The sequence below is a fragment of the Mus caroli genome, unplaced genomic scaffold, assembly GCF_978045245.1.
Source record: "Mus caroli unplaced genomic scaffold, Mus_caroli_1 scaffold_8, whole genome shotgun sequence".
NCBI classification, from domain to species: Eukaryota; Metazoa; Chordata; class Mammalia; order Rodentia; family Muridae; genus Mus; species Mus caroli.
The window spans coordinates 38,785,182-38,811,666 of NW_028227263.1; the positions used below are offsets into that span (position 1 = coordinate 38,785,182).

Here is a 26,485-nt window from a genome sequence, read left to right on the forward strand (position 1 = left end):
CTCCGTGCTACCTCATGACCAGCCTGGCCTGGCCTGCCCTGCCCTGGATAAACTCTAATATGTCCACTGGAGAATTTTCAACTACTTCCCAGCTTATAATTACCCCATTCTCTTTCTACCTGCCCACCATGCTAATTCCTGCCTTCCCAAGCAAAGACCTCCCCATCACATTAATACGCTCTCTGGGACTCTTCAGGTGTTTCCTACAGATCTCCTGTAAGGTTTACCTAATGGATAGTTCTGTTCCCTTCTGTGAAGTCTGGGGAGCCTTTTTGAACCTCTTACGCAGCAGATCCTGACACATAGCTGTTGATGAACAAACACCTGATACTCAAGTCATTATTTAACTGGCTTAGATGTCTTTGCATTCTGAGATAATCTACCATGAAGTGACACGCCTTCCACATGAATCTTATAAGATAATTTATTAAAAATTACTTACAGCTGAGGTAAGTATTTCTTGATACTTATTTTAAAAGGGTCCTCTAAGCTAAGGTGACTGTGCCCTTGATCTTCATCACAGGGCTACAAGATTTTTGGTTGCCTATCTGGACTTACCAGAGATTCAGAATCCTTTTCTAGTAATATTGTTGGCCCTGCCTGAGCTGTTCCAATGCCCAGCAGGCAGGAAGAGTCTGTCTGTTTTGTTCCTATCTTGGGGGGCGGGGTGCTGCTCAGTTTGCTCAGAGAGGGCACCATGCCAGCTGGGGACAGAATTAAGAAAGTACAGGCTACTGCTGTCTGGGCTCCTGTGACTTCTTTGGCATATGGCCCAAAAGGTCATGAACTCACTCTATTGTGATTATTATGCGGATATTGTTTTCCTGGAAGTTCAGGTGATGACTTAATTATTCATAACAAACGAAAACCCTGATGTATTTACTCCCTGGGGTGAGGGATGTGGCTAAGCTTCTCTAAAAATTGATTTGAAAGGATTTTTTCCCATGATGCTGTTGGGGTTTTTTTTTTTTTTTTTCCATTAAAGAGACTCATACAGCGGGACTTCATTTAAACATCCAGTCCAGGGGGAGGGATAAGTGTCTGGATCATAGATTGGGAAAAAGAATCCTGAATCTTGCTTTGGCCCAAATCCCCCACCACTCAGATCCTGCAATACACCTTGATCCTATTCCTAAAGATGGGGAATGTGGCCTTCTGAGGGCTAGTCTCACCTGCTCAAACCCTGACTGATGATGGTCCCAGAGCCCACCTCACATCAACAGAGGCCTGCGTGAGACCAAGCTCTGCCCTGAGGTAACTAACAGCAGATCCATGCCAAGCCACTGCACACAGTTATGGTTAGGAGAAACCCCAGCCTTCTACCACTGAGACATCACACACACATGCTCTGATATACTTAAGTGTGGTTCCTACAGGTGACCCCTCCCAAGGGGCACAGTCCTGGCTGCAGGGCTGGGACTTGGCCTCGTGGTCACCGGCCACCAACTCCTCAGGGTGGTCCCTAGCAAGTAACAGGCGCTCTTGAATCTGCCTGTGGATGTCCAGCTGCAGCCTACACATCTGTTCCTGCAGCTCACTGATCACATTCAGAACTGACTGCGGGAAGGAAGAGAAAGCAGAGAAAAGCACCCAACATCAGTCACCAGCAGATGCAGACCACCTTGGGAGAGCGGCTGGGAAGGAAGGCAAGAATGCAGAGGGTGAGCATGACTGGGGAGGGGAGGGCGGCCCCCAGTCCACAGCCAGGTCCCTCTTTGGCAGAACAAAAGTACCTGCCATGCTTTGGCCTAAGGCCTGCTCCATTCTCAGACCTGTCTTGAAGTTTAACATCTACTTTGTGGCACACTGGATGGCCATTCTTCTAAGTCAATAGCTGAGGTACAGAGTCTGGCAGATCCCATCTTCTAAGCAGCAGCAGCAGTAGACAGACAGACGCACACACACTTGTATGCACGTGCGCACGCACACACTCCCTCCTACCTACATCCATGCTACTCTTGCCAATACCCACCCACACATGTAAACATGTCAATACCTGCTTATAGGTAATCTCTACAACATATACCATCCCTATGCATAATAAGGCACCCCCAACTCTAATCCATTCAGATACTAATAGAGTGTTAAAACAATTGAACATCCAGCCTATATTCTTTGTCAAAATATATCCCAGGCAGTGATTCTGCAGCATCCACTGAAGTGTGTTTCTGGTCTATCAGGACAGACACGTTTCCAGCTGAACCAATGATCTAAGTCTGGTGAAACTTCTACCTTAATCTGTGTAAATGAGAGAGAGAAAGAGAGAGAGAGAGAGCCAAGATGCTTGTATCGAATCTGGCAGACAGTGGTTCTCTCCTTCCACCTTGTGGCTGGGTTCCAGGGTTCAAAGACAGGTCGCCATGCTTGTGGTAAGCACCTTTATCCACTGATGCCCCTCAGTGGCCTTGACTCCCTTCTCTGTTCCCCAGCTTCTCGGACCCCTCAGACACTTGGCTCTAATTTTACATACAAGTGACAGGGCTGATGCTCCCTGATAACAGCACTTTCCTAGCATGAACAAGGTCCAGGGTTAGCGCCCTAGCACTGAAAACAGAACAAAATAGCAACAGAAACCTCACTGGCAGTATGCAGTGTGGACACTATTGTCCCAATTCCTTGCACCTGTGAGAGGCATGGCACATCAAGTCCAGTTTCTCTTTAACTAAAAACTTGCCTTTCTCTTAAAAGGCTATTGTTCTCAGCACCACCCTTTGTATGGGGTTTGTCCTTCCTCATATGGTTCATACAGGTGCTCTTGTGTCCTTAATAAATACCCTTTCCACTTTCTGTGTTAGCCCCTAGGAAATCCAGTTTCCCTCAGGGCTAAGCCCTTCCTTCTTGGTGATACTCCATGGGAAATGACGCAGTCAGAGCTACCTTATTTCCCAGCAGCTCAGGTTGACTGAGTTGTCTTCTCTGTAGAGTTCCCAGCCTTTTTGATGTATCGCTTGACTTCTCAGAGTACTGTGCCTATGCCTAGCTTTGTTCTTGATCCATTTCATGATTTTGTGGGTAACTGTGACCACAAGCCCTCGTACCCGCACATGTTACTACATTAGTCTTCCCTTTGCTTCAAAACTGAAACCAAGGTGCAGTTTCCCCAGGTTTTGTTCCCTAGGGTCTGAGCAAGAAAAGTGAGAAAAATAATCATAAGAGCATTGGCTGAAGACTTTTAAGATCCAGACAGTTGTTGCTTTCTTCCCTCCACTTCTGTTCTTGTCTGCATCAGGGATGTAGGTCATAGGTTAGGTGCACACCTGTTTTCCTCCCTCTGCCTTAGCAGAACCATGTGATAAACCCCAGGTCTCTGGGCCACTTCCCTAATCTCCTGCTGTTTTGTTTGTCTCAGTCCTCAGACCCAAAATGAAACCTAACACTCCAACTCCAGGGCTGGCCATCTCCTTTAGTCCCAGGTCTTTTTCTCTCCAACCGGGCAGAGACTTTGGCAGCACTGCTGCCTCCTTGGGCTACAAATCACGAAGCACAGGTGACATTTATGAGTTCGTAATTGCTGCTGTGTGTTGTAATCTCGGCTGACTTCATATATTCACCCTGCTTTCCAAACATCCACTCCGCTTCTCAGGGTTCTCTGTGCAGCTCTCCAGCACCTCCCATAATCACAATCTGTCCCACCTCTTCTTCCCTGCTAAACCTGTTCACAATTACCCTCAGTCCTTTCTCCCGCTCTTCCTTCATGCTCAGCCTAACAGTGGCCTGGCCCTGTACTAGCATGCACTGCTGATGGGCATCTAACTTCCATAGGCTATAGAGGGAGATTTGGAAATATGTCAGAATGTCAAGTACAGATGCTCCTGACTCATGTGTTCCACTGTGGGAGCCTCACACATGTGTAAAATTACTTACTACAGCATCGTACAGCAAAGCCTGGAAACAATTTAAATGTCCATCAAAAGAGAGCTCTGTCAACTACTGGAGGGCCTAGAGAGATATTAGAAAATAGGAAGACATAAATATAAATGGGGAATGTTTGTTGTTTGCTATTCTAGCCATGGAAAGAAGTGCAAGATTATTCTATTTTTTAAAAGAAAAGTATGAAGATAAAAGAAGCATATGTCTTGTGTCTGTGCGTGTGGTGTGTGTGCATGGGGGGGCGGTGCATGGGATGTGCATGCATGTGGTACATCGGTATGCATGCACACATGTGGTGTGTGTGCATGGAGTGTGTTTGAGTGTGGTATGTCTGTATGCATGTCCAAGGTAATGTGTGTGCATGGAGTGTGCGTGCAGTGTGTGCATGTGGTGTCTGTACATGTGGTGTCTCTGGGTTTGTGCACATGATGTATGTGCATGTGGTGTGTGTGTTTATGCATGCACAGATGTAGTGATGCTTGGGGGTGTGAAAGTGCACGCATGCCTGTGTGCATACATGCACATGTGTGCCTGGAATTTGGATGCATGTTTTTGTATCCATCTGTCCACATGAATTAGCTTGGCCTTGCATAGGATAACTTTGGAATACTACAACAAACAGATAGCACTGGGTCCTGTCGGCTGGAGGACATGTGTATGAGATCTGTTGTTAAGCATCCTTATGAACGTTTCATTTTTTCTAAGTATTTTTTCATATATATGAAAAGGTAAATTAATAAAACAAAAATATTCAACCTCTTCTCAGCGGGCAAGTTCAGCACCGAGCAAATGCACTCTTCCCTGTACTTTCTCTGTGGCCCAAGCTGTTCTTGTTCAGAAATCCGAATTTCCCCCTCTAACTATGACAAGTGTTGGACCACTCTGGGTCCCATAGAGAGATACAGCTGTGACCCCCTAGAATTCTAGCCCAGACAGAAACAAACTAACACAGAGGCAATCTTTTTAGAGGATCTTTCTGACCTGCATGCTCTGGAGTACCACAAAAAGATTTTCTTTTGTCTCTGGAACTTCTTTCATATATAGCATTACCTCAATTTTGGTATTTACTTCTCATGTCGGTCCCTCTGCTACAATCCTGCCTTTCAGAAGTAAACCTAACAGTTAGTCTTGGGTAGCTTGAAATGACCCAGGTATGCTATAAAAGGCTAATGAAGAAAACTAAAGCAAACATCTGTATTCACTCGCATCTCATGTGTGTCACTACCAACCTAGCCCTTGGAAAGGCTGGTCATCTGGAAGCCTGTATCTTCAAACCCCTGGGTCTCACAGACTGGCAGCTAGTAATCATCTGCACAACTCAAGGACAAGCAGCAGGGCGTTGAATGAAGCCAGAATGACTTAGGGTCTGATCAGAACAGTATGTGATGATCCTGTTAAAAACTGACCCTGTTTTCATTGAAACAAACATTAAGACTCTGAAGCAATGGCTGAGCTGCACAGAGGAAGTGTTACAGCTTCAGCTTGAAATGCCAAAGGAAGGCTCATGTGTTAAAGGTTTGCTCAGTGACTTGATCATGAGGGCTATGATTTCATTAATGGATTAACCCACTGATAGGTTCATAATTTCATGGTAAGATTGGAACATCATAGGAGGTAGGGCCAGATTAGACAATGACTATCAACAGAGGCATGACTTCAGAGTTGTATCATGTTCCAACCCCTTCCTGATTCCTTTTACTTCGTAGCTGCGTTGGCTTCATCAGCCTTCTCTGTCACAGTGTTCTGACTCATCGCAGTGAAGCCAACCTAGAACTCCTGAAACACTGAGCTAACAAATCAGTCTTCTTCAAATTTATTTCCATGTTTATTTTGCCATGGTGACTGCTAGAATTTGCATGTAAAAGGTCCCTCTCCTAGACTCATGTGTTCAAATGCCTGTTGTCTTTCTGGTGGTATGTCTTGGGGAGCTCTGGAACATTTAGGAGAAGTCTAGCTGGAGAAAGCAGGTCACTTAGGACTGAACCCAGCCCTTGTTCAAGTCAGAGTTCTCTCTGTTTCTTGATCTAATGATTATAACAAGCCACGCCTTGAGCCCCTCCTACTATGGGTGGAGTTCCAGTCACCATGCTTTCCTTACCATGACACACTATATTGCTTAAACATGAGTCAAAGATAAATAATAAGCCAGCTGTAGTGGTGCACACCTTTAATTCCAGCACTGGGGAGGCAGAAGCAGGCAGATTTCTCAATTCTAGGCCAATCTGATTTACAGAGTGAGTTCCAGAACAGCAAGGGCTATACAGAGAAACTCTGCCTCAAAAAACAAATGATGAGAAGGTGAAAAAGGAGGAGGGGGAGGAGGAGGGGTCAGGGGAAAAGGAGGAGGAGGAGGGACAACTCTTTTCCCCTTTTTGCTTCTATTAGGAATTTTGTCACACAAGAAAAGTATCTAACACAGTGACAAAAAGCTAACTATCAGGAGTATTTCCATCTGGCTAACTCAAGAAGGAAAACAAAGTCTCATCTTTTCTAATCACACTCAGTCTTGGGCACATTTATTTACTGGTAAAAACAGTGCAGTATAGGAGTGGAAGAGAATTTCTTCTTACTCATTCAATTCCAATCATGAGTGTCCTGAGCTAGCAAATGTTCTCACTTCCATCGCATGACAGCAGTAAGGCTTGGGCAACGCTCATTGCATTCAGCCACTGGTGCTCCAGATGCTACCAATGGAGGCTGAGGTCCTGGGCAGACCAGCAAAGTATGCTCAATTACAAGGAGGAGGAATGTGTTTCAGGTCACGTGGCTGCTCACAGCCTCTTTTGTAGGTTTGAACAGCCTACAAAATTCCTCTATGTGGAAACCTAATATTTGTACTGGCAACTGGGCAGGGCAGTGATCTGGTAGGATGGAGCTCAGGAGCTGTGCTGCCTCATGCATGAACAGCCTGATGGAAAACAACCTCAAACTCTGTAGGATTAGAAAACAATCCTGCAGAGAAGCAAGCAAGCCACCAGGGACGTGACTATTCTCCTATGTGTATCCCAGATGGGGGAGTCCACCTCCTTCCTGAATCCCCCAAAATGAACGAGTTACCCAGCTCTACACTATTGTTCTGCCTTTTCTTCACTCTCACACTCATACACCCAAGTGTTGTCATTCCCAGCGCAGTCAGGCATGAGACCCACCATCACCCTTCAGCTTTTGATGAAACCTTTAAGAAAAAAAAATCTCTGTAGATGTCATTCTAGAGCTACAGATGACCATCTTTGTCATGGAGGGGTTAGCATTCCTAAGGATACGGGAAACAGAAAAATCAAGGACTGCCCTAAAATAGGATTTTAGAGGCACAGTGTAATTGTCTAGCTCTAACCATGCTGTACTTTAACCCTAGACTTCCATCAACTTATCAACTCCCCGCTCTCTCTCCTCCCCTCCCCTCCCCTCCCCTCTTTTCCCCTTATGGCTTTAAACTGAGTCTCTGACAATTTGCACCCTTCACAAAGCTCACTGAATTCTGCCTCTGAGCCCCTAATGTATGTCCCCATATATTATATAGCCTAGAGCACTGATAAAATGCCTAATTCATGAAATCTGATTATTTCCCTACAAACAATAAAGAAAGTCCACACAGATCAGATTTCAGTCTGGGTGAACTCTGCGCATTTGAATAATGTGTCACAATCAACATTTATACTGTCAATGTGAACAACACTGTAAGTAATCAATAAAAGCTAGCTACTGCGACATGTCCTCACTAACCTAAGGGCTACATACACAAGTTCTCCAGCAGATCTCAGAATGACTAGGGAAACAAGCAAGCATTACTACCACCTTATAGAAATAAATAAGGAAAAAACAAAACTAGAGATTAGGGAGTTAAATTAACAACCAGGAGCTCAAAACTAAGGAATATCTGAGTATGACTCAAAGCCAGATATGAAATCCAACAATCTGTACTCTTTTGTTTGTTTGTTTGTTTATTTGTTTGAGACAGGGTTTCTCTGTATAGCCCTGGCTGTCCTGGAGCTCACTTTGTAGACCAGGCTGGCCTTGAACTCAGAAATCCGCCTGCCTCCGCCTCCCGGGTGCTGGGATTAAAGGCATGTGCCACCACGCAATCTGTACTCTTAATAGGAGCTCCTGTACACAGCTTACTACAGCTCTTTTCTTGTGACTACTACACATCTTACTTTGAAACATTCTCAAAATCAATGCAAAGAACACCCCCCTGGCATATTAGTAGTCCAACCTCTATCATAAACTGAGAAAAGCATGGCAGATGCCTGTGCAAATAATATCAGCACTAATCAGAAAGGACCACTTTCCATCTTTTGATTTTTGAGATATAGAAGACTGAATCTAAACCAAGTGTTTACAAAAGATCCGATACTATAGCACTTAACATCTATGATTTAATTGTCTTTGAGACATTAACTATTTTAATAAACAAATTGATGCTCATACAAATTATGTAACTAATTTGTTTAGGTCCAGAGAGCTATTGGGTAGATAAGTCAGTAAATAAGCCAAAGGTTCCTGAAATGTAAAACTACTTTCTTCCATGGGTCACAACGGCAGGTGTGAACATAGAACAGGAATGCGATTATCTAAGTGAAAACATGATGATTCTTTAAAGAAGGTGTTGTGGGCCTAAAACTCTCTAAACTCTACCCAATAGACACTGGCATGTTCTAGTCAATGATATCTGGAGTCTGAAAAACAATACAAGCAAACATTCTTTCAGAGATAGCCTGAATGTAGGCTCACCCACACAGCCCATCCAGAGGAAAGGAAAAAAAGCACACAAACTTGGGGGGGGGGGGGGTGCAATATGTATCCAAAACAGTCCCAGGCCTGCTGGAAGGTTGGCTTCCTTCCTTCCTGTTTCTGTCATTACCTTAGTTTTCACAAAAGGCATCTTATGTCCCTCCACATGTATCTGGATCCTTCCTCTCAACTGCTTCCCTTTCCATCCCTGTCAGCAGTTTGAGGACAGAACAAGAAAGCCAAAACTGAGCGGTTTGGGCATTGCTGAAATGTGCAGCAACAGCAAAACCTGATAACTTGGTATTAAACAGATCATTGTGTCTTTAGTGCATGAATATTCCTTGGTACCCAGTGGCTGCTGGGACTGCAGTTGGCCAGATGGCCTAGGAGCCTCGTACATAAACTCGGGGCCTCACCCTCACCCCTACCCCACATGGTGCAATTACACTCACCTCTGCTTTTCTCTGTTTTTCTTCTTGTTCTTTCTGTTCTTTCTCCATACCAACCAGCTTGAGCTTCAGCTCAGACACCTCAGTCATCAGATCCAACTTCTGGGTCTCCAGAGATGTGCGACTTAGCAGCTCCTGTAAGTAAAAATGCATCTCAACATCATAAGCCCCCATGGCAACAAGGCCAGCAGCTGTTCCATCCATAGCACATAAGGCTGTGTCTTCTACAGCTAGAGGATTACTGCATGGCAGCCCGGGTGTGTCAGGGAGAAGTTTGACTGACCCTAGGTTACTTGGGGACATCACCCAGCATGCTCTGAAAGACATTTCTCAAAAAACATATTTCTCCATAGTAACCATTATTAATTATGTTCAGAGAAAATGAATGAGCACTTTCAAAGGATGAACATTTCCCATCCCTGCATTCAAGGCGGCGCAGCAATCCCTCTCAGTCAGAACAAACAAATATGCATTCATATTGACGACACAGTTTTTGAAAATAGAAAGTTCTAGACCAGCTCCTGGGTACAATCAAGGATCAGTTTAGTCTTCTACAAATCTCAACATAAAACATCATTTACAATACATCCGGAGAGAAGTCAGAGTATAGAGGACTCCTGAAGAATAGTCCTGTGGGATGGCTCTTTCCTGAACTATACCAAAATTACAGCCAGGCTACTATAAGCTAAGTTTATTCTCTGCTATTGTGGAAAGACCAAGGACATTATTTCTATTCCAGCAGTCACTAGAATAGAAGCTGACAACCAAATACCCCAGCTCTTGGACACCAAGCCTGCCATTAGCACATATACCTATTAAACACAAACAAGAGGAAACTACAAAAGGATACAGACAAGACAGCTGTTGAGGCATTATAAAGGTCCAGAAGCATTTCCAGATTGTAGTAGTACGTTTTCCATCAGCAAATGGTGGTATCCTGGTGGCTAAGATCCTCGAGCATGGTATGCCCTTGTCCATGCAGGTCCTAGCACTGAGGACATACACGGTAACCAGAAGAGCAACTGGGAAAGGAACACCTCCTGCATCATCTGAACATCGTGTATCATCTCAGGCAACCGAACCCTGGCTCACAGAATGATGATGTCAGATCTCATAGATCTCAAACTGTCCAGCCATCATGAATAAAACCATACTGTTTTGAAAGGGCAGTTTGACTAGGAACTGGTGCTTCACTAACCTAACCCTAAAGGCCACCAGTCCCTGATGATTCTGAGCTACAAACCAACTGGACTAACTGGGTGTCTAGAAGTCCTCCTGAGCCTTGGGCCATAGAAACAGGTTCTTCCTGTTTAGCCAGACATGGGGCTGGATAACAGGGCAAAAATCAGGAACAGTACAGCATTAGAACCATGGGCTGCTTGGCCACAAGAAATCAGTCAGATGAGATGTCCAAGGTAATGACAAACTCGACTTTGGTGAGTGCCTTCTTTGCAGCAGAGATGGCTGGCCGGTTTTGTACACATTCTCTTAAAACACCTCCACAGGGATTTGGCAGCAAACATTGGCATCCCAACTCTACAGATGAGAAAACAGACCCAGGGACAGTAAGCAAATCTGCTGGGCAAGATCGTAATGCCAGTCATAAGCAGAACTAGTTTGCCAACTACCACCTATTTGACCTCAGAATTCATTTCTGTTGGACATATCATCCTGTTTTTCAAGCTGGAGTGGGAGAGGTATGTTGTGAATAAAAGAATTTAAAAAGAAATAACAAAATGTTGAAAAGGGCAGTCAACAAATATTTACTAAGCCCAGGAAATGTCCACTCAGGTTGCCATGGTTTCACTGAACACATACTATCTAGAGAACTCTGTTGCTGAGGCTGAGCAGGATGGAAAGTACCTTAAGCAGTTCTTCCCCAAGTGGGAGGGCACACCAAAATAACGAGTTCTCTTGGCCTTCAGTATGTGAAGTTCATAGATGTTAATCATCTTCCTTGTTTATCATTTATTCTCTCCTACTTCCTCTCCCCATATCCCTCTTTTTCTACACCTGGTTCTCTGAGTCGATTCTTGCATCTACATGCCTCTTTCTAAAACTAATTTAAGGTGATTTACAAAATGAACATTCCCTAGTTAAAAACATATGAAAGGATAGAGAAATGGCTCAGTGGTTAAAGGGTTTGCCATGCAAGTGTGGGGACCTGAGTTCAGATCCCTAGAACCTATGTAGTAGGAAGCTGGGCATAGAGCAAATGTCTATATTCCTGATGCTACTTCAGCAAAATGGGATGCAGACACAGAAGAGTGCATGAATTCAGGCATAGTACCTAGTCTTATGTACACAAGGCCATGACACCTGCCTCAAACAAGGTGGAAGGCAAGAAATAACACCATAGGCTCTTCTATGACCTCTACATACATGTCATGGTGTGTATGTATGTGTATGTGTGTGTGTGTGTGTGTGTGTGTGTGTGTGTGTGTACAAATACACACACACACCACACACACAAAAGAAATCATAAAAGTTAAAGCAGGTAAGAGGAGACATGGAAGGCAGCATTATCGTTAGTAGGAAACTAATAAATTATTCCTTCAAACAGCTAGGGATGAACCACAGCATGTAGATATACAAGCTTCCAAGCTGCCTACACACAGGGACAAAAGGACAATCCTACAAGGTGAAATCCGTAAGGACGATTATTTTGGAGTGCTGAGATCTAAGGAGGAAAAAAGTCTTCTGTAAGACTTAGTCTGTTTTTTTAAACACCTACCAGAAGCCATCTCTTAGGAATATGACAATTGAAAGCACAATCCCTGTGGGCCATGGAATGATCTTAAGGTGATATCCACGCACTCTGTCCAGGGATCAGCATCCCAGACAGGGTTTTGGTGAACCTTTGAAAAGCCTTACAGTGTATCTACGTCTCCTCTGCTCTCAGCACGGTCAGATTCCCCCAGTTGTTTCAACTCCCAGGTTGTAATTAGTCACACCAATGTTACAGCTGATGAAGACAGTGCTGCAATTAGTTCCAATAGCCATTCTAATTAGTCGTGACGGTATTTGAATTGGTCATGCTCACATTCCGAGTGGACATTCGTGCTGGACATGCTCAAGCTTTAATTGGAAATCTGAGGTTGTTTAATTGATGACAGTTCACTGATATTAAAGCTTTGACAGGCTCCCTAGTGTTTTTACCTCTTTCAAGCCTTTTGTTGATATCCCTGCCTTATCCTCATCACGAACAATCACTGTTGAATTTAAAAAGCCAGGCTTTGTGTACACAAATCACAGAGATCCGTCTGCTGCACTGCCAAGTTCACTGCAGCACTGTTCACAACAGTGCTATGTCACCAACGTGGGTGTCCACTGACTGACAAATGGATTTTTTTAAATGTATACATATACACAATGGAAATGTTTTCATCCATAAAGAAGAACAGTTATGTCACTCGTAAAAACTGGAAATAATCATATTAAACAATAAGGTCAGTCTCAGAAACATCCATTTTGTCTCTGAGTTTGGGACCTAGATTGTATATAGCTACAGAAAGTCATATATGCACATGCTGTAAAGCAAGCTGAAGCTGTGGTAGGGGGAGGGGGGATTTACAGGAAGGGCAGGGAGAGGGAAAAGGAGTAACCGGGGTATGGGGGAGAGCCACTGGACTACAGTACGAGAGGTTTTGAAACACTCACTGGATCATAAAAAGAAACATTAAAGTGCAAGTTGGTATGAAAGGGATCAAAAGTGGGTCAGGAGAGGCTAATGGGGGAATAAGATTAAATTACATTATACGTACGTGTGTGTGTGTGTGTGTGTATGAAGATGTCATAATGAAACCCATTGCATACAATTAATATAGACTACTAAAAGACCAAAAAATAGAAAAAAAAAAAAGAATTTAATGTTCATTGTTGTTGGGGGAAAAAAAGTCAGCCTTCAACAAGTTTAAGCCAACCTAGTTCAGTTCTCTATCTCAAGACCCAGCAAGGCCCCTGGCCACTGATAGGAACTAGGTTCTCCAAAGTGCACAACTTAACAGGCACCAGCTATCCTGCAGCATCAATGCTGCCCCCTACTTCCAACATGAGGATTTGACACGGTATGTTCCCCTCTCCCCAGTCATCTCAGACAAAGACCACTCTGTGCCCACCAACACAACTTACAGAACACCCATCTCTCCATCTTGGGACTGCCTCCAACCCAGCTCACAGAGAATACCAGTCTCCCATATCAGGCATGCATCAAGATCTGTTCCCATCATTGTTCACATGTATTCTAAGGGAGCACAGCTCAGGTCTAGCACATTTCCCCAAATATCCAGAAGCAAGACAGTTTCCACTCCCCACACACATCCGTCTTTGATCAATGGCTTTTCTACCTACATTGGGCAATCTGCGTCTCCTCAGGAGCTTCAGCATCCTTGTGAATGGCCGCTGCTCCGTCCTGTATCTGCTTGCAGACCTTCTGTTCAGCTTCACACCGACTTCAGCTCCTGGAGACTTTGCTTCTCAGCGCCAGGGTCACAACTAGGTCCTCATCTGTGCCCAGAATGTGTTTGCGTTGTCTCCTAACTCTTTAGCTCTTAAGTTCTCTCGCCTGACCTTTTCAACTATCCCTCTTGCTCCCTCAACCTAGAATTTCTTCTTCTGTGTCCACTGGTTACTTAGTAACTCCCTGTTTTCCTGGTCTATCAACTTTCTTTAGCAATATTTGTCTCCCTGGCCACTCTGTACTTCCAGGTTTGTCATTGCATTTGTATTCATATCTATACCAGAACAATCCTTTCCCCAATTCCCCCAGGCCCCAGACCTGATGGCCTTTGTTTACAAGGGCCCAGGTAGAGCCAAATCTCAGTCTTTATTTGTTTCCACTCCTGATGACCTGAGTGTTGCTACTGAAAGTAATTTAATCATACCCATCAGTTTCAATACAAACTCACCATATCTGATTACAGCTTACCTACCAATACTATCTGGTAAAACTTCTACTCATTCCTGGCTAGTTCTTCTCAGTTCCAAATCTCTCCTATGCCTCTAAGCCTTAAAACCCACAATGTGCTCTTGTTAAATAACCTCTCCTCCTATCTATCAACACAATAAAAGCCTATCACCACTTACTAAACTTACATTCTTTTTATTTCAGAATTTTCCACTGTTAGCTCATTCATCTTTCTTAAATCTCTTAGTGCACACATGCGAGAGCGCACGCGCACACACACACACACTTCATTCTAAAGCTAGTCTAACAGACTACATGCTGTCATTGTCTCTGTCAAGTTCTCTCATTTTCATGATCTATTTTCTATCCCAGAAAGCTGAGTGTGTTGACACACATCTGTAACACTATCACTCAGAGTCTGAGTGAGGGGGAAGCCAGATTGGGCTATACTGACCCTGCAGCTCCTCCCCACCCAGAGAGAGACAGAAAGAAAGGGGGGGAGGGAGAGGGAGGAGAGAGGGAGAGGGAAGGGAGAAGGAAGAGAGAGGGAAAGGGAGACGGAGGAGAGAGGGAGAGGGAAGGGAAAGGAAGAGGGAAGGGAAAGGGAAAGGGAGACGGAGGAGAGAGGGAGAGGGAAGGGAAAGGAAGAAGAAGCCAAGAGAGGGAGAGGGAGAAGGGGCAGGGAGGGAGGGAGCAGAAAGTAGAGAGGAGGGAGGGAGAGAAAGAACACAAACATAATACTTGTAGGATTTTGTTTCTGAAATGTACCACTTTGACTGACCTTCCTACCTCTGCCCATCCTGACAGGACTTGGTGAATATCAGTTACCTTGGCAGGTAACCAGTAGTCTTTGGTGGAGTCCCCTGATCTTCCTCTTGCTCGAACTCAGAGAGACTCCCATTCACCAGGACCTAGCCACTCCCTCCCTCACCTTTGTGCTGCCTTGGAAGGAGTTCCCACCACGCTCTGTGCTAGTCTGGGATAGGACCATCAATCATGCACTCTGGCCGGCATTTAATCTTGTCCTCACCATCAGCTCTCATTCCTTGGGCTATAAACATGATCAAATTTCTGACATTCTGAAGAAGCCTCTGGACTCCCTGCCCTGTCCCTGCATTCTCTGCATAAGTAAATGTATGCTGTGTGTGTATGTGTGTGTGTGTGTGCGCGCCTGAGTGTATGACGGAAAGAGAAAGAACACTCTCTCCTACCCCTTCCCCCATGCCTCCTCTTCCTTTCACTCCTCAACAAGATGTCTGACTGCCTGTAGCCCGCCTTCTGCCTTCACCTAAGTAGGGAGCAAAACCAGTTTTACTTCTTGGATTTGATGTCTAAACTTTAGCCATAGCTTATAGATCTGGTCCTTTATAGATTCCACAGAGTCGATTTAGCTGTCTGCTACTTCATCTTCCCTGTACCAGGTGTCCCTGACCGCTCACTTTGCTCTCCTATCTCCTCTGCTGCCTTTACCTTTATTCTGTCTACTTTAAGGAAAATGTCCTTGGGTCCCTCTAGTTTGTCACTCCAGCACTGCTGTCAGCTCTGGGTGCAACCCGCCTGTCTGGAGCAACAAATGTGCCCAGGCTTCCCAACCTACAGGGTGGGACCCCACTGAGCACTACTTCTTGTCCTGCAGCTACCATGATGGATGGAGAGGGACAGCAGCTGAATGCAGAGGGAACAAGTTTCCCACGCAGCACTGGACTTCCTGCCCCGGACTGTCTCAAGGTTGCCTGCAATCTAAAGGAAGGAGGGCAAGGAGGAGGAGGGGTGGTGGATGGCTTATTTCACTTACTGTGAGGACTGTGGAACTGGGTAAGGATGCTTTAGAAAAATAATGAACAAAATTACTACATGCCCCTCTCTTTTCCCCCCGCCACCACTAACTTCTTCCAGAAACACACGGGCATCTCCTCTCTCAGAGATAAAAGAGAATTTACATCTCGGAGCAATCAGCCATTTCCTTTTTTTCCAAAGCTCAGGACCTGACTGGAGCTGATAAAAAAAGAGATCTGCCTTTCAACTCATTCTCTCCCTCCATAAAGGGCCACATCTTGAAGCAATTACCTCCATGTTTAGGAGTGGAACATGACCCAGGGAATTACTGACCAATGACAGGGATCATAGTCCCGCCCCCCACCCACCCCCACCCTCACCCCCCCCCCCCCCCCCTGGCAACCTGAAACCAGAAGGAAAGAACAGGCTGCGGACAGACAAGAAAGCAAAACCCAGTCCCTTTGCCCTTTGAAGTCAAAGGCTCTGGCCTTGTCAGGAAGCCAGACTCATGAGGAAGACTGCAGAAAATGGGTCCCCCAACCTACTCTGGTCACTTGAGGCTCATTTCTGACTGAGTCTCTTTGAAACCACAGCCTCTCCTGCAGCATGGGTTGATGTACCACCTGTACTAATGTCTAGACATACAACATCAATTTTGATAAACCTGAAGAAACTAGGTATGCGTGTCTTAAAATCTCTCAGAGGGGTTTTAGATAATTAATGAACATTTTTCTCACTCATGACTTGCTGCCTTGTCTCACATCCTCAGATAGATATTTGTGCCTGCCAGAATGTGTGTTCTGTTTAATATATATATACAGGGCCTGTGCCTAGGCCTTAAAACCCTTGCACAGTGTCTTCAGGTACTTGGCCATTTGCATGAAAATCTGTTTTTAACAAAACTGGAATAGCGGTACATAATTTTGATAAGTGCTAAGGCACCTCCATGGGTAGCCTTTGGCTTTGTCTTGAGGTCTGGGTACTTCCTGTTTCTCTCTAGAACTTCCTAACTCAATAGGATTTCCTTTCACTGGCACAGGTCTCTCCATCACATCCATGCTGCCTTGGAAGAAGTTTCCAGCAAGCTCTGTGCTTGCTGAGGGTAGGACCTGCAATTATGCGTGCTGTTTAGCAATTACCTTGCCCCTCACCATCAGGTTATTCTCCTATGAGGAAACAGCAGAAATGTACAATTTAGAATCCAGACTTCATCCCTATTCTCATCAAGAAAGGGAAGCAGAGAGCTAGAGCTCAGTGGCTGTAGTGTTTGCCTAGCATGCACGAGGTCTAGCATCACTAACAATAACAATAATAGTCATAAATCAAAAGAAATAAAAACATATTTATTGACCTTCCTAGATCAACATCTAGGCACACTGACTCCCAGTCACTCCATACCTCAGTCAGCTTCACATAAACCCTGGGGCTCTAGGACAGGCTGGAGGCTTGAAACACACAGATGTTGTCCCCTATTTCTCAGAGCAGGATGATGGCTTCACAAAGTCAGGACAATTTGCTTCCTTCCTTCCTTCCTTCCTTCCTTCCTTCCTTCCTTCCTTCCTTCCTTTCCAAGGTATCTTCAAGTATACTTGCAGTCTAGGTGGACCAGGCCCTCAATCAGTTCTGTCTACTTGTGGTTTAATCTAATACCAAGAGAGGTCTTTGTGTTTTCTCCTGGAGACTGGATGAGTCCATGTTTAGATATTCCACCTGGCAGGTGGGCAGTCTCGGGACGTCTGAGGAGGCCTGCCCGTGAGTTGGGTGAGTGGATAACCTCTTCCTCCTGGGCTCCTGGAAGGAGTCTGACATTTGGGAAAGGACAGCTCAGTGGAATTGCTGGAGCTGAACAACATGCAGGGTTTGGACTATGCATAGTGCATCGAGGTTTTCTTAAGTCCCTGTGCTGCTTTAAATGAATGACCTCCCCACCCCCCATGAGCCTGGTCTCCAGGTATTTGAACTGTCTCAGAAGAATTGTGATCCTGCTGGAGGAGGTGTGATCCTGCTGGAGGAGGTGTGTCACTCAGTTGGTTTTGAGGTTTCAAAATCCCACTCCATTCCTAGTTAGCTCTCTCTGCCTAAAACCTGTAGATCAGGATGTAAGCGCTCAGGCTACTGTTCCAGCACTATGCCCGCCTGCCTGCCTGCTGCCATGTTCCCAGCCATGATGGTCTTAGACACTAACATTCTAGAAATATGAACTCTAATAAACACTTTTCTAAATGTCCTTGGTCGTGTTGTTTTATCACAGCAACAGAAAAGTAACTAAGATAGTCTCCCAGTGCTATTGTAGCCAATGGACAAGGGAAGTCTACAGCATACATTGTAGACTAGAGGTCTCCCTGCCAGGCACAACCTACAGTTACTTACTCTGAGGTTCACATAGGACATTTCAAAACTGAAATGAGTTGAAAATTTTTTAGGATATCTTTAAATCTTTAATGTTTACCTCTGTGTAAAATAACAAAACTAGACTATCTTGCACTGAATAAGCACTGAACTTATTCACAAAGTTCACAAAGGCACTGAACTAGCACTGAAAACAGTTGTTACCTTTAGACAGGATGCATTAGTGTACAGTGTTATCTGGACCAGCAACATCCCCAGGAAGTGCTGGGTTCTAGGCAAACAGAAGGCCCTACTGGAGACAGGGAAAGACCTCATTCAGAGCAATGGGCCAGGTCTGGCAGGACAGGCAGAAAGAAGCAATTGTGTCCATTCTCTGCCTCTAGGTCATGAGTCATTCTCGTTCCAAACACCAGAAGCCAAGAGCCCTGCAGCCAAGGATATCTCAGCCAGATGGAGCAAGTCTGTACCTGCCACCAGCTCACAAGACCTATACTACTCCAGGCTGTAAACAACACTGCACCAGTACTGTGGTGTAAGATCCAGGGTCTTCACGAACAGATTCCAGGACAGCAGTAGCACTGAACTTGAGATCCAGTGCTGGAACACCAAGTCCATCAGACACCTAGTGTGAGCTAAGGCTCAAATGCATCCCACAATTTAAATGTGTAATCTTTATGAAATGCTACTCTTACAAGATTGAGAGACTGTACTGAAAGTCATAGACACAGAACTAGTCAAGTTCTAGAAGGGACAAATTATAGCAGATGATGAATGACAATACTGGGTAGCAAGCCAATGCCTGCCTGATACCATACTCATAAGCACATGGGAAGAGCAATGGAACTAGAAGAAATAGGATACAAAAGCTAACTGACCTAAGGTTTTCAAAAAGCTCAACTGCTTTCTGTGTGACACTGCTGACAGGTAAGCCAGCCTCTGCCCAGGAGTACTGGCCACCTCCCCCCATTGAGCTCCTTGATTGACAGGAGCACTGACATAGCAGGAAGTAGAGCAGTCATGAAAGCATCAGCACAGAGAGGTGCACAGCTCCAGTACTACAATGCAGCTATTCTCTAGCTTGGCTTCTAGCCAGGTACCACCTTCCTGAAACGTCAGCCCTCTAATACTTTCTCACACAGTCACTTTCGTGGTCTCTTTCTGAACTGTTTACAATAGTCTATCATCTGCCTTACCCTCCCCCACACACCTCAGGAAGTCCTGAAAACTCGATTCTCATGTGTTTCATGCAAGATTGTTTCCCAATCAGACTATTTTCCTTTCCAGATATTTAAAAGACAAGATTTGGTTTTTAATTCCATAAAAGACCTCCTGTTACTAATCATAATTTCTCAGAAAAAAAAATCTAAGTATGAAAAATAGTATAGAATCTAAACAAAATCAAACAGAGACAGAATAGTGTAATTTATTAATCGGGAGTGAAGGACAGAAAATTAATAACAACATTCCAAGCTGTTGTTGCAAGTAAATTTTATAAAAACATGTCCACTGAGATACTCATTTACCTTTTCTCCTCCTAAATTCTTCAAATCTACCCAAACAAAACTAACACACCCAGAAACTATGACACTTAGCAGGCCAGCAGTAGAATACAAAGCCTGTGCTCACAAGTTGAACTTGACAGTTAAAAAAACAAAACCAAACTATGGAGCTTTGAGGAGAGGATTATGATCAATCATCTAAGTAAATCTGATCATTTTGAGGGAATGGTTCTCCTTCTTTGAATAGAAGGTGAGATTCTTCCCTATGTCAAGAATTCTATCAACAGCCACAAAGCACACACACATCACAAACGTAAACTTCCAGTGTGCTGTAACTTTCAAAATAGCCAAGAACACAGGATGACTGAAGCAAAGGAAACCTATGAATAATTAGACTGAACCAAAAGTCTAGTGATGTGCTAAGCAGACCTTAAGGACTCTCCACAACTCATCATCCCTCTGGAATAGCCACAGCTCACTTTTTACAGTGCTACAACTATTTGGAGAATAAAGAATGGTTAGGTCAATTTTGATGTCTCTACTTAAAATAATTGTAAGTGGTAGTAGAGATAGCTACACAGCTACATTTTTCAAATGGAAGAGTCGCCACATCTTATTTGATTTTAGTCTAAGGACTAGGCTGTCCCTCCATTAGGACTACAGCTTTGCAAATCATGTTATATGTACACTGGAATCAACAAAAGGACATAAGTAGAGGACTCTATTTACAAAGTATGGAAGCAGCTATCTACTGCTTTCCTTTTTGATGTCTACTAAATTACTGGAACATGGTATTTGTGTGATAGTTTTTAATTGGAGAAAACTACAAAGGGAGGGATAGAGTAGGGGGGAGTGCAAAAATAAATACACTAACAAGTTGACTTTCTACAACCTCAGATGCCACCCTAGCAGATGGCAGCTTCTATGATAAGATGAAGCGACATGGCCTGCAGAAAGTGCTCCTGGGACTCTGTCTAACCAGCTCAACAAGTTATTTCCCCACTGGCCTGCCCCACCCCACCCCGCCCCGCCCTCAGTGTTCAGGTTGGTTTCACCTGCTGTCTAAACATTGCACAGTGCACAGCCAACCCCACCTCCAGGCATCATGGGAGAGTAAGAAGGAACCGATAAAGGGGCATTTAACACAGAGCTGTTTCAGGCCCCAAGCCCTCCACTCCACCTGTCCGTACCTGCTGAAGCATCTCTTCTGCAGCATTGAGCTTCACCTGGTGACCTTCCAGACACACTTCAAGGTCCCGAATCTTCTCTCCTTGGGCTTCCACTTGATCTGTGAGGACGCTCACCTGTTAGAGAACATAAACAATAGTGGAGGATCTAGACTGGTGGGGGTTCGGGGGGTGGGGGCAGAAAAGTTGTCACTGTTGGATGAGTAAAGCAACCTACTCAGACTCACCTGACAGAAGGCCTCTCTTTTAGGTGAGCTGAGGAAGTGTCCCAGAGGAAAGCAACTGTGGTTAGAATTTCACCTTCTTACCAGGGAATCTTACCCACTGCTTAAATGGCCGTGGTCACATTTCCTGCTCTTGAAAGACTCAAGAGGAAAGCAGCTACTCAAGAGACAAGAGAGCTGCCTCTGGGCTGGACTCCTGTTCCTTGTTCCTCTAATAAGGCAGCCTGACTTCAAGGCATATCTCAGCTCTTGGCAGGGCTCTGCCACCTCATGGGGAAGAGCGATTCAAACCTTTATGGAAACCAACCAATGACCTTACCTCTCACATACGGGTGTGGGGACTGCTCACCTATCAAGCCAGTGTTTGGAAGCAATTAAGGAATGTAGGACGTAAAGGGCATGTATTAGCACTGACAAAACTTGGCTCCAGAAAGGTTTCTGTGCTTTACAGGTCAAAACATGACTCTAAGTCATACAAACACCAAAGCCACACTGCACACATGTGGCAGAAGAAGGCATTTTTCTGAGGAACCCTAAGATTGTCTATGCAAATACTAAGAAAAATACATTAAACAAAGGCATTTTGATTAATATATATATGTGTGTATATATATATATATATATATATATATATATATATATATATATAATGTAGCTGTTTTTGGTAGCTTTTTCTATTAGCCAAATGATCCCTAGGATCCTTTCTATGTTCTATTTATTATGAGATAGTTCCATATAGGAATATGAAAGATCATGGGTGACCTTCCAGAAAGGAAAAAAAATCAATGAATAGTAAATCAAGATCTTCTTGGTTGAAGACACGGTCCTTTATATATAGGTTATTCTACTTAATTTCCCATTCTGTAATGATTAATGAAGCATGAATAAGTTCATTTATAAGTGTTTAAATGAATTTTATGATTTAGAAAGTTCCCATTCTGGAAGATACAGAAAAGCCTGCCGACTTTATACACTGTGCTTCTAGACCCAAATAATGAGTGAATGATTGAAACACTTGTACCTGATACAGAGTGTGCTGACATTCCAATAATCCAAAGATGGGCTTCTTACACCAACCAGGCCCATTTAAACAACACATCAGTATACGGTTTTATTTTACGGTTAATATTTCTTAATTTTATGTATATGGTTGTTCTGTCTGGGTATATGCCTGCATGTATGTGTGTACAGTATCTTCAAGGACAGATGAGGGCATCAGATGGCCTGGAATTGGGGCTCTTGTGGGTGCTAGGAATGGAACCCAGGTCCTCTAGAAGAATCATAGTGTTCCTAACTGCTGAGCCATGTCTCTAGTTGCATTACTTTGTTTGGTTTTGGTCCTTGTTGGTAAATACTATCAGCAGCACTGGTCTTTTCTACTAGTAACTCGTCTTCAAAAGAGTGGGATTCTGGGAAATGATTGTGCTTCCTGGAACTCAGGGTTTGTATTTAGGAAGGTGTCATATGGTTGGCCCTACTAGAAAGATTAAAATTTATAAAGCTACACCATACTTAAGGAACAGTTGGGGTAGAGTTTTGGAACAGTACAGGCCACATGGGTCAACTTTACCTAAGACCAAAGACACGGGACTACAGGGGGTCTTCTGGGCCTCAGATCAACTCTACTGTTGAGTCAGGAAGTATGGAAACTGGCACTAAAGATTTTAGAATTTTATCTTCATTCTATGAGAATGAATACTTTTGAGCCCTATAGTAAACATAATTTTAGTTACTGGGAGGGGACAGAAATGATTCTTGTTCTTCTATAGATAAACCCAGGAAAACTTATTCTGGGCCAAGGGTTCCTCCAACTCATTCGTTTGACTCAACTGTAATATGGATTATGCAAGAGGCCATGCCCTTCTGACAATCCCCAAACCAGCTTCACAGGCCACTAGTGACAGTACAGAAGTAAGAATGGAAGAGTTGTTGATGGTCTGCCCACAGCTCCTGGCAGAACAGAAACCATGAGGGTCAACTTTTACCTTTAGTAGTAGTCAACAGCTCAACTGTGTTCAGATTATTTAAACAGGGATTAGTCAAGAATTTGGTGAGAACAGAAATGGCCGTGAAAGGGAGCATTATTACATGAGACTTCTTTATTAATTATAATCCCCTCTAAGTAGCAATGTGTTGTTTCATTCACGGAGGGTCCTAGTTCAAAAGTTTGCAATTTCATACTCCTTGCTACATAATTCTAAATTGAATGGTCATTCACGAATCATGTCTTGGAGATGAGGTGTCAAACTGCACATACCTCAAGGGACCTGAGCTATAAAAATAGGCCCCTGCTACCCACCAAGGGGGTCCCACCCCTTCTTTTCAGGGACCCCAGCCAAAATAGCCCCTTGTTGTTCTATCCACACACCAAGGACACTCCACCTCTGTGGGTGGGCTGGGCTGACCAGCTCCTTTGCCTGGAATGTACTCCTCCAGGTATCTCTGGTTCCCTCCCTAGCTTCCTCCTGCCAGGGAGCTCCTGACTGCACACTGCTTATCTCCGTTTATTTTTTCTCCATGGCATTTATCACTACCTGAAATATTTAGGAATTGACTCAGGTTTGTGCTCTCTCTCTCTCTCTCTCTCTCTAACTCTCTCTCTCTCTCTCTCACACACACACACACACACACACACACACACACACACACACACCATTTTACTCATTGATATACCCACAGGATCCTAAGCCAGTGTCTGACAAATTCAGATATTCAATTACTTTATAATGATTTAATTATTTTAAAAGTCAAAGAAGCAAACAAAAGAATAAAACTAGGCTGCAAAAGTGTATATTTGATATGAGCTCAATCATTTTAAAGAAGATGAGAGGGGCACAACCAAAGTACTGATGTTAACCTAATCTGCTTCTTGATATTCTCAGAATTTCCAGTTTCTATAAGAACTGATTGATCTTATGTTTATAAGATAAAATGAAAACATAAAATGAGAAAGAAATAAGTGTACTGCCATATCACCATCCCTAGTGCTCCAAAATGATGGCCAGACACTGGGGCCAACCCAGACCTCAACTGCCCCCCATTCCTCCATTTCACCACAAGTCAATTGTGTTAGATGTGTGTAAGTGATGAGGGGGTCCTCATATCCCTCAAACCTTCTATGTAGATTAGGATGACCCTGAATTTCTGAACTTCCTGCTTCTACATCCCAAATGCTGGGAGTACAGGTGTGCAACATCCCAGTGCATTGGGGATAGAATCCAGGGGATGCATGCAGATTAGGCAAGCACTCTACCAACTGCATCCCTAGCCTCCATCACCAGACTTATTCATCATCCTTCAAGCTTTGTAAGAAGCTGAAATTAATCTCTAACTCTCCAAACTGTCTATTCATATGTGATGCAGGGTCCACCCTTAATACTCATTTGCTATATGATTTTGTGCATTTGAAGAATAACACAACAAAGAGTTCCTGATGCAGTATAAGCTCTCTGGAAGAACGCCCAATGTTATATCCTACCAAAGAGCATGGGCTTTTAAAAGCCAGAAGCTGTTTTGGTGCCCTCTCTCTACAAGAAGTTTTAAAGTTCTGCTCCTCTTATAGAGGCAAAAGAGCCAGTAAAAGCTTAGCTCACACTACCAGAGCAGGAGATCTACATCCAAGTGACATGTCTGGATCCAGCTTCAGAGTCATGGACCTGATTCCACTAGCCTGCTCCCTGGGGCCTGTAGCACTCGCGGCTCAGTTTTATTAGTGACACAAGATGTACTCATCTCCCTTAGCAGACTTACAGGCTCCTGGATGACGGGGCCCATTTTGCTCATTGCTGGCACCCAGTTTCAGCCTGCCCACAGGGCTTGAAGTGTGCAGAGGTAGATGCTCGGCAGCACAGGATAAATAAATGGGTTCCCAACACTTTCCAACAGAGGACTCCCACTGTGCATCCCTTTCCTGGGGAAGCTACGGAAGAAGAGGACTCACCTGTAGTATGAGGGACTCTTTATCTCCTTCTAGCCGTGCCAGGCGTTCCTGGTAGGTTTCATTACTAGCAGCACCGTGGTGATTTACCTGGGACTGAAGAGGGAGAAAAAATAACACACTTAAAAGGCTAGAAAAATACTTCCCACTTCCAAATGTAGTACACAATGAGTGCAGTTTATAAGGATAGTTTCTGTGATGCTGTGTGCAAAACCAATCCCAGAACAGGAAAACTGATTTAAAGATAGTTCAGAGAACCAGACCACATGCCACTAAAAGGTGTGTCCTAGAAGATGGTGAAACCACCCCTGATGACCTCACCCTTGACTGCAAGGGACTCCCGGAGAGCTTCCAACCAACTAGCAGGGCTTGACCTGATGGGCTGGGGCATGCTGGGTCTGGTTCATAGGCCGGAAGCACAGCCTATGAAGGGTCTGCTCTGGGTGGAGACTAGAGACAGCACTTGCCAAGGACTTATGTGGGGGAAAGTGGGGCAATGATCTTGGACTCCTCAACTTTCCCTGACAGGGCTCTGCAGATTTACTACACCCTAAACATCACAGCCATATAGAGAACCAAGGAAACCAAGGTCCACTCCAAACGGAGCCATGATAAGAGCATTGCCATATAGCATGTCTCAGCAGTGCTTAGGCTGACAGCATAAAGCTGCAATGACACAGGTTTGAGAGGAATCTAAACAACACCCAGAGGATCTCAAAGAGTGAACATGAAACAGAGGGAAAATAATAAACGTGTGGTGACCAGAAACTAGAAAGAAAAGGAAAGGGAGAGGGTACAAAGTGGTAGAGGAGGAGACGCTTCTACAAACTGTCCTGAGCCAGTTGCAGTAGCTGTCACTTTATAGGGTTTGGCAGGGAGTTGGGGAAGAGCTCCTACTGGCATTCAGCTGACCCCAACTCACCCGTGCTTACTGCCTGCCTCCATGCTGAATAAAAGACTGAAACCAAAGGTCCACAACCAGGTTGGTCACCTGTCTGAAAAGGTGGATCCCCTTGCTCAGTGGGAAAGCTCTTATCCTGGTAATCTGGGCTGGTCCAGTGTCAGGGATCAATTCCTGAGGGGGGTGTTTATCACCAGAGAAAAGCACAATTGTGCAAAAGGGCAGGTCAGAGAGGCCCAGGGGTGGCACACTATCAGGAAGCTTATCTCCTCCTGCATTTCAGGTTGGAGAATGGGCTCTCCAACCTTGCTCTGAGAGGTAGAGCACCTCCTCAGTCCTCCATTCCAGGTGACAGACAAGTGACAGAGCCACTCCCAACCTAGAACAGCATGGGGAGTAAGCATTTTGCAAAATAAAGCCTCACCAGAGAGAGAAGCACTGGGATTCTGTTGAAGGGACAGTAGTGGCCTGAGCCTGGTGCACAGTTAAGATGGCAGGAGGCACCTGGTGACACCACTCTCCTTCCCTCCAGTCCAGCCCAAACCTGCACCATCTCACCCACTGTTATACAATCTCTTTCACACCATAGACAAAGGGCCTTCATTATCACAATGGCTTCTTTGTGAATGGCAGTTGACTGTTGCTTGAGTAGCTGA

At 44.5% G+C, this 26,485-nt stretch overlaps 1 protein-coding gene across 1 annotated transcript in view; it reads right to left on the bottom strand.

The window, feature by feature from the left end:
• Nucleotides 1-26,485, bottom strand: part of Ppfibp2 (PPFIB scaffold protein 2) — a 148,112-nt gene that overhangs the window by 38,799 nt on the left and 82,828 nt on the right. Inside the window, 3 exon segments of the mRNA XM_029479474.2 lie at nucleotides 9,054-9,185; nucleotides 20,771-20,884; nucleotides 24,932-25,024. Of these exon segments, the coding sequence (XP_029335334.1) occupies nucleotides 9,054-9,185; nucleotides 20,771-20,884; nucleotides 24,932-25,024 (339 nt within the window).